General features: G+C 41.6%; 1 protein-coding gene across 3 annotated transcripts in view; it reads left to right on the top strand.

The window, feature by feature from the left end:
* Nucleotides 1-534: 534 nt before the first annotated feature.
* The window catches only part of LOC128887249 (protein TIS11), a 31,459-nt gene continuing 22,308 nt past the window's right edge, over nt 535-9,685 (top strand). The window contains exon 1 of one of the 3 annotated variants that reach the window (XM_054142938.1): nt 535-1,494. In XM_054142938.1, the coding sequence (XP_053998913.1) occupies nt 1,438-1,494 (57 nt within the window). In that variant the 5' untranslated portion in view covers nt 535-1,437. Of the gene's footprint in view, nt 1,495-5,536; nt 5,994-9,685 lie in introns of those variants that run through there. The other 2 variants (XM_054142939.1, XM_054142940.1) reach the window with 2 other exon arrangements.

Here is a 9,685-nt window from a genome sequence, read left to right as displayed (position 1 = left end):
AATTTCGAACTACGTAGAAAATTAAGTACCGTTATCTGTCATTCGCTTGAATACAAGATAGCACTAGTGGGTGCGGGGAGATAACAGCATAGATTATACTACATTACAAATAATGGTACGCGCACACCAATACGTTTACTAAATAACAAGTCTAGTATTTATCGATAAATCTATTTGAGAAGGAACGAATAAGGGATCACTTCAAATTTATCTTACATCATCAAATATCTCATAAACAAATTTCAATCTAGTTAGTAATTTTCCTATGCATAGTTTACCATTCTTATTTCCATGGTTTTATTTACCATAATATTCATTTTATAAACGTAGAAGGTGACTTCATTGAACATCGATACATCGTTAATGAAAAGATTTAAAAAGCTTGCATTTTATTCGTTAACAATTTCAGATGAAAAAGCTCGAATTCGTAACACCGCGAGCAACTATGTATAAGATTTTGCCCCTCCATAGTCCACGATTTTCCAAGCAGTTAAACAGCGTAAAAACAGCCATGCTTACCATTCACCCCTAAACCACCCCGAAAATATCTCCACCAATGGGAGAGATCGAAACGAAGAGGCAAGAGGAACGATTCGAAAATTGCGCCGTGGACCAAGGGGTAGTGGTAGAACCACGGAGATATAGACGTTTTGTACGATTGGCCCAACGACCTGGCGCGGTTGCCAAGTCCGCTAAAGACTGGTGTCTACGTGGTGGGGGATGACTCTACGGCGGCGCGCAGTTTGATTGGTGGAGCGTGCGGAGCCGCCTTTCGAGTCTCAGCGGACCGTCGCGCGGTAAACGCATCCTCAGTTCGCATTCGGAAGCCCTGCGAGCTACATCTCCTTGAGACGGAAAGGAAAGATCCAAACGGGAGCTTTCAAGTTTCCCCCCTCCAAGGGAGTCGCGCAAAGAATTTACGATACGAAACAGTGCCAAGTTTCTCTCGCACGTACTCTATCGCACCGGTCTATATATATATACACACACGCATATATATATATATATATAATAATCGTCTTTCGTTTTCACGGTGATTCTTGACACGTGACAACCGTAGCAGCGAAAGAAGCTCAGAAAGCAAAAGAGCGTGGTTGTTCGACGCAAGAAGAGACGCTCGTCGATCGTTCGAATCGGTATCGTGAATCTGGCTCGCGTTCACGTTGGTCTCCTCGCACGATCGAGAGAATCGAACGGGTGTGCTTCCAATGTAAATCTACGAGCGTATATTATCGGAGTGACAGTTTTTGTGTTCTCGTCGTTCGTATATACTGCGGTTTTTCATTTTTCACTGGCTTTTCGTACGAAACAACGCGAACCCGTCGTTCTGTTCTGGAAGAGGAACGAAGGCTAGCCACGGCTGGATTGCGAAAAGATTACGACTAGGTCCAGTGGTTTTTTTCTTTTTTTTTTTTTTTGGTGTGAAATTGAGAGAACATGTCGACTGCCGTCATGAGCACAACAATGTTCGAGTGTAGCGAGCATCTTTTCAAGGTAAGAATTTTTTCTTCACCGTGTAGGACGATCCAGTTCGTCCTCGTTGTGTATTCGTAGCGGCCACGTTTTTTTTTTTTTCCTAGACATTCAATGTCGCTATGTACTATTCGGGACAAAGATATTTATCGGTTTTTTTTTCGAAATCTCTATACGTCGTGGTGTATCAGTTTTAATTTGAACAAAGAATGTTTTCGTAATGCTTTCCGCCATATTTGTTTCGAGACAAGGGACATACGAACTGACAGTTGAGTATATTCATAACAGTATTTGATCCTGAAAATATTTTCAAACGCAAAAGTTCTTGGGATCGGTATTTATATTCATTATGGAGTTATAGTCATTCATATTTCTCGTATTGGTGTAATTAATTTTCATTTGATTAATTTTGTATTGTAACCATGAAATATCAAAGATGCATACAGACTGATCTATGACGACCACGTGGCGGTAAAATCCAAAGTACTTCGTTCCTTTTAGCAATACATTCGCATTTAAAATAAATTGATAAATCGAAATAGCGACACTTGTAAAGTAACCTATCGCTAACTGTAGAATTTCCATTTTCTTGTTAGAAGTAATGCCGACGATAGTTCTTCAATCGTTAGATGTTGCCATCTTTAGAAACCGTAAGATCGGTTTATAATTGTGGTTGTCATAGGCTGACCTCATTTATACGCCGTATAACACAAAATTTAGTGCCATGTTCCTCTATATCGCGGTAAAAGCTGACTTCAGTGAACATATTTCGAATCGCTTATTTTTTCTTTCATGTTTATTTTAATACGCATCGATGAGACGTTTACCGAAGAGGTCCTACGTTAAATCTAGAAATTATCTAATTTTATAGCGTTGCTGGCTAGAATCAAACATGACTGTATTAACATAAAGGACTCTGAACCGAATGAAATTAAAACAATACAAGGTTCGTTGTGAATCAGGTGATGCGTGACAAGCGCATTTGCTCGTCGATGGAATTTCTTGCTATCTCTGGCGATCGTTTTCACTTAAGATTACGTTATCGACAGTGTTCCTCGGTATTTGAGAGAATCTAGAATTCCGCGTGATAACTAGCAAGATGGCTGACCAGCAAGTTGAGCAAATTTTTATTTGAATTAGAATAATGGCGGTTCGTTAGATCCAACCTTATCCAGATACATTTCTATTCGATGAACGTGAAGTTTCATTGCGTAATTCTGATGGTAATTTTTGCCATGTAATTTTTGACGAGATAACGGCTCGAAAGTTGTTTATCTTCTACGAAATGCTTTATTTGTACGAGTATTGGCCATTTCTGCTGTTCAGCACGTGGTACCGCGAATACTAAGAAATTGTGTAGTGTAGTCGATGGCGTTGAAATCTCTCGTGGCGGTTGTAGTACTCGCTGGTACTCGGTGGTACCGTGGCGCAAACATTTGTGCAACGGTGTTGGTTGGTACGTATTCTGTTCCAACTGCTACGGTCTATTGCCCTGTTCGACGACAAATATGGAATGGAATGGGTGGTAGTAGCAGAGAATCTGTGTGGCTAGAATTTTGTGGCAACGAGTCTCGCGATTAAGAAATTGAACAAGTTTTATTTCTTAAAAATTGTCATTCTACTCTCGTACAAAACTGATTACGTTTTATTCGTTAATCGAGACTTTTATCTAGATAAGAATTTGACTCGTATCTGGGTGACGGCGATTCAAATATTTTCGAGTTCATTATTTTTGCCCATGTTCATTCACTGGCTTAAAAGTCCGATTAAAAATATTTTTATCTCGCGACCAGTTTTGGACGTATGAATTTATTTTTAAACGATAAAACACATAAAACACATTTATGAAAATTTGAGTTATATTTTGTTTGTACTTGAATGAATTGGCACATTCCAGGGTTTGTATTTTGTATTAGTTTCGCAGAGTGAAGTATACGCAATCTTGATCGAGTGTGTACGTTCCTAATTTGGCGGACGGCGAATCGATTGTCAGTTGTTAAACAGGCGACATTGTACTGGTCGCTGTTGGCGATTCGCTCGAACTTGCGGTGACCTGTTTAGCTTCGCGTTGAACTCGCACAGACATGTTTTTGTATTTTTCCGTTGCGAGTCGTTCGCATTGACTGTTGAAATCTTCGATCGCTGTTCCCCTATGGGAATTTATTATTAACATTATCGCAATCGGTATCGCCTTTCCGAATTTCCAGTGGGGAAATATCACGACTACCAGAGGGAACACGTTATCGGTATCGCAAGTCTAATTTTAACTTTATCAAATATAGGGTGAATTGGGTGTTGAAAATTACATATCAACGTATTTTTTAATCTACTTGTTTCAACTACAAGCGACTAATAGCAATCTTAGTTTAACATCCAAGATGTCAATAATTTAGCCCTCATTTCAGTTTACCGGTTGATCTTCATCTTTCTGCGAAATTCTAAGTTCAGTTCGAGTTCACGTCTCGTTCATAGCACGGAAGTTTTGTCACGCTCGTAATATTCCGTTTTTCGTGTTTATCTAACTAGTTTTCGCAAATCGTGTTTCGCATACAATTGCTAATACGTACTCTCGTACGTTTCGCCGTCTAACGTAAACATGTTTCATACAGATGCGAACGGAATTCGTCTCTCATTTCGTAGACCGTGGGTTTCTCCAGGGCAACGTCGCTATAAACACGGTATCATATTTTAGAATATGTATTTTCCAATTTGAATACAAATGCCCTTTCTTATGTATCGCGAGAAAACCAGAAAATCGCGCGCGCGCGCTTGTGCTCACCAGTTTCTTTCGCATACATTATCATTCCAATTGTTACGTAGCGGTATTCACTTGTTATGCCAATACTTGAGATAATTTTTGACGTATGTAAACGGGGAATGACACTTCGTTCGCCGAGCGATATCTACGAAATTAACAATTATAATTCATCGTTCGTAAAAGAGAACGTTCGATGAAACGCAATTTGACCGTTTCAAGGGTTGCTCTTCGTATCATAACTTCAATTTTTACACGCTAATTTCATTTAAAATTTTCATCGCACATGAAGCGTAATCTATTATTAAAATTAGCTGTGTTGTTCTGTTTCTTTAATGCGCATGTCCACATCGTATAAACGTCACGAGGAGTTTCGAAATAGACTGAAATCACGAGTGATACATAAAACGGAAAGCGAGAAACACGTGGGCGCACGTCGGCGAGTAAAAATATCTAGATCGTTCTATAAATTGTTTCCCTGGCGAATCGAGTCTTCATTCATTTGGTCGCAGCCAAGCCTGGACTTAACTACCATGCTTCGGTCGCGATTGGCTCGTGCAAGTAAATGATGGTTACCGCGGACGCGGGAAACTCGCTCGCTTCAAATTGCAGGCGGGAAAAAATAAACTACCGATAAAAGAACTAATAAGATCGATTATAGAATACATCGTATTTCCCATTGTACGAACAAACTTGAACCTAAACTAGTTCGCGATCCGAAAATGAAAACACGGCTTGGCGAGGGTCGCACGATATTATTCCGTGGCAATGAAAGGAACACCGCGGACACGAACTCGTCATTGTTTACGGACCGCATCCGGCAAATGTACGACGTTGAAGTTTTATTGTGACTTTTTCCCCTCTTTCCTTCTCCGCTACACCAGCTCGTAACTTTCCTCGGCAATTTCTCCTCGGCGATTTCGAAACTCGTTCGATAGAGAAAGGCTTTCGACTTTCGTGGTCGATGACCATCTAAGGTGCTACTCGAAATTTGGACTTCGTGTCGTAGATCATTTTTCTTTCCATCGTTTCGAATACGTAGTCTCTTGTCGAGGCTGCCTTCACGTTCTCAGCTACTTCTCCCCTGAGCACCGACGTAGATGAAGTTTATCTACTACCAATAAAGTAACCTCTTACGCGACAGTATTCCCATAATCAGTTCGAGGGCCTTTGCGGGGCTGCTTCTGAACTAAAAGTTCTTGAAACAGTCTTTTACCTTGTTATTCTAGTATAAATACTGTGCTATACACTGAGATTATTCGCGAGGAGGTAGGGAGGACAGGTTGTTCGAAAGGTCCATCCTAGTTTGCGTCGAGGGCAGATCCGACAAAGCGTCATCGGGTTTGTCCCGCCATAGAATCGTTCGGTCTGGATTCTTTTAAAAGTGGAAACCCTCGCTCTGAACGTACACCACGTCCTAACACGCACCATCGCCGACAAAAAGCGGCTCAGCGAATGCACAGACACACGAGCGACGTTAGAACCTGTTGCTTCGGATTTGCTTTCGGATGGAAAGAGAGCCAAGTGCGGAAAAGATTGAGGGAGAGAGTGAGAGTGACAGGGTGGGAACCGGGAAACCTGACAGTAGCTAGTACAGGATAGAAATAGAGCGTGCGCGAGGTATAATGGATCGGAGTGATCTCAAAGGGAACAGATAGAGAATATTGGTAATTATTGTAAATTAAATAAACCGAAGAAAATTAAACGGAGATCGTTGGTAGAGAATACCTGTGGAGATGGAATATAAAGAGAAGAAGGACAGAAGGTGAGCATAGAAAGAGAGAAAGGATTCTTTATGTCCAGTCTCCGTGCAGGCTCTAGTACCAACCAGTGCCATAATATAGCCATGGTTGCACTTATTGTATACCGTCCCCTTTAGACTGCCATGAATTTCCCATATTTCTGAGAGAAACTGGCCGTACAAAAAAAGCTGGTAGACAGGAAGGGGCTGCTGTCGTTGTTCGTCCACCTTGCTCCTGCTTTTAGCCAAACTTCCGAGTAGAATTCCTGTCGACTGCTTTGCATAGTTCGTTACTGGCCTGCGCCAAACGTGGGCACAAGTTTTTACCTACAAACAAATGTGAAGCAACGAACGAAAGATAACGACACATATTGATCCGTTATTTCTCCGATACAAGATACGTTTTAAATTTCTTTATTTTAATCAAACTATTATTCAAATAAAACTTTTGCCCGTGTACACCGTTCTACTCTATCTTCTCGTATATTTTCCGTCGAATCGATGAATACACTCCAGTCGATCGACTAAGTAGGCACAGTGTCAGAGAAATCGCGTGTACAGTTAAACTTTTTGCGTATTTGGCGCAGCGTGTAAACGTACCACGAGGGAGTTGCGGTGGCGCAAAAACTTCGTTCGCCACGTCACGATTTTACATATTATCGCGCTATTTACATTTACCGGTTTATTTTTATGTAACATGTTTTTATGCAGCATCGTGTAATTTGTTATCCGGTTCAAAGTCCGTGTGATCTTGTATTAAAGTAGATCAATGCATCTACGGAATCGTTGGAAAAGCTGGCGACATCGAAGCTATTGTAGCTGCGAAGAATGTGGAGAAATGATAACGCAGATGGTATCAGGATAACGTCCGACTTCGAGATTCGAGTCGATAATTAAGGAAGTCGAGTTGAACCAATTGCTACTTGTAAGGTGAAATGGACGAATTGACCGAACTGTAACACTAACCGTGGGGACAGGAAGGGGACGATGGTCGAGTGGTTTTTACGGTGGCGGAACGTCGCTGAAAGAATTTCTCATATTCCTGAAAAGAAACTGGCCGAACAAAAGGGTCGGGGAGGCGAATAGGTAGGGGTTCATGGTCGTTTCCGTGCACCTTGCTTACTGTGCCGCAAAAGAAGCGACCACCGCTCGCCAAGACAAATTTTATCGAGGTAAATTTGCTTCGATGATTTGCTAAATTCACGAAACTATTAGCTGTTGAAGAATGTTGTCGTTGACTAGCTCTCATCGACACTTGAAATTTCACGCCACTACTCGCGCTTACCGGCTTGCACTGATTGGCTTCTTAGCCAGGTGTTCGCGTCTTTTTTCCTCGTTCATAAGAACGGATTTACCGATTACACTTCGAGGTCTTCGGGAATCTTCTTTTCTTTCCCGAGCGATGTTCCCATATTTCTGAAAAAGGAGCCGATAGCGCATGGAGAGTTAGGGCTATGGTTTCCTTGGACATCTGCTCACCTTTGTTCCAATAAATAATCGTGCAAGAAGATGACCTCTTTGGGAATCGAATAAACAGGGTGTAAAGTTTGTCTTATTCGTTATCTATTAGTAGACTGAAACCTCGGCCACCTCTGATTTCCACACAAAGCATTTTCTGTACGATACGGGGAGAACCGAGCCGAATATTCGAAATGAATTTCGCCGTTGAAAATGGTCCATACACGTTTCTCGAGCAGATGGAGGGAATCCTCTTTTTATTCTTTTATCAGTCGGAGATTCGCTCGTTTCCCTTTTGCGGTTCCCTTCGCAAAAAGTGTTCGGGCGGGCTGTTCGAAAAATGTTTCCCCATATTCCTGAAAAGAAACTGGATACACAAAAGAGCGTCGTCGGAAGGCGTGGAAGGGAGAGGGCGGCACCAACGCGCACCTTGCTTTCTGTACAAGTTTCTGTTACACGAGTTACACCATACAACGGTTACACCGGTATCGTACTCGTTTCTGTTCCCAAGCGAGCTTAAAGGTACTCACACACGATCGATTTTATCGAATCGAGAATATTATGGCGATTTAATCGAACTGCTGTATTTATATAGCACTTTGCTAAACCGTTTGATTTGTTTTTAGTGTTATTGTTTTGTAACGAGATGACTGTTATCTGAATGTTTAGTATCAATATTTGGTAGGGTACGATAACAATGAACGAGTGTACATATTTTTTTGATTCTTCCACGCGTAAACAAGTGAGAGTGTCGCGGAGAATATTTTTCTAGCTTCTCTTTCTTTCTTTTGCGTGCACGTGTGCATCTTGTCGCGAGCGTGACACCTCTCGATTTCACTTTCACGCTTCATTTACTCGAGGATCTACCTTTCCAGTTAAAAAAAAACCACTCGACTTTCCACGCTACTTAAGCTGCGAAAAGATTATTCGGGCCAAGTGTCTGCGGGGTTCGATAAACAACCTGTGGCGAGCGTTTTTTCAGATAGCGAAGGAGCTGACAATTGTAGAATCTTCGTCATTTTGCGAATCGTACTGTTCTTGGACAAACTATTCGTTTAATTTGATCGGTCTTCAAAAAGGAGCACGTGTAATCGAAACCGTTCGATTTTGTACACTTTAATATCGCGCCTGCACCTTGGCCGCTACATACACGTACATAATTTTAATCGATACAATCGATTGCATCCACCGTGGATATTTAGTCCATGATAATGCATACTGGTTGCGCGTTTAAAATAGATTTTCAAGGCAATACTTCTGTTTTGCATAATCAGCTATTCTTGCGAAACGTAAACGTTGGCTCGGAAGTCTCACAAATCTCCCACAACCTATCGAAGGGGTCAACAACAGAAAAACATTTTACTGTTATTTAATTGAAATAGATCTGGTATTGCCGTGCGCCATAAAACGCAACGTAACAAGCATTTTTATGGAAATCCCGTTTTTTCTCGTATAAAGTACAAAGTATTTAACGCCGCACAAAAAGTGCGAGAAAAACCGTGTTTTTAATGAATATTACATTACAAATAAAACGTTACCACGGGGGGAAGGCTAGCGCCATTAGAATCGTATTAACCCAGATTTTTGCATCGATATCGACGCATTTATAAATCCATCGAGTGTTTGTTTTGCGCTAAACAAATAATAGTTTGCTCGAGACTGTAGAGCTATCGTCCTACAGCTCGTCCAGACTAACGGTGTCAAGTATAGATATTCTTAATAATTGAATATCGAGGGAAAGGGGGGGGGGGTTGGGTGGGTGGGTTAGAGGGGTTCGTAACAGCGATCAAAGGTGAGACTCGAAGAAAGGAGTGTCGGTGGAGCGTGCAGGCGTTGAATTACTAAAACATTATACTCGGAACACGAAGCTTGTTGAGAAAGGTAGGAATAATGATTAGCGGGCAGAGTGCATAAGTATTCCGCGTGTATCGGGTAGCTATTTCGAATGAGATATTCTGTTGTGTTCCACCGCGTGACCGGAATAATGAATCCCATCGTTAACGACTTGTTATTTTTTCCACCGGCGGTTAATTAATCGTTAACGATGAAAGGAAAACCCGGCGCGATAATGTAACCGCGACTCGAAGAACGAAAATAAGGTGTGAAAGTTGGCTGCCATCGACGTAACGCGTGGAAGTAAAATAGGTCGTCGAAAGAAAGTCGTAAATCGAGGAATCGACTTCCCGTCCGTGTGATTCGGATTTTTCGTAATTTTTTAACGTAGAACACCCTTACGGACGCACTCCGACGTGACCGTT

Source organism: Hylaeus anthracinus, unplaced genomic scaffold (assembly GCF_026225885.1).
Source record: "Hylaeus anthracinus isolate JK02 unplaced genomic scaffold, UHH_iyHylAnth1.0_haploid 11985, whole genome shotgun sequence".
Lineage (NCBI taxonomy): Eukaryota > Metazoa > Arthropoda > Insecta > Hymenoptera > Colletidae > Hylaeus > Hylaeus anthracinus.
The sequence above is the reverse complement of the archived record's forward strand: the minus strand, read 5'-3'. Positions and strand labels throughout refer to the sequence as shown.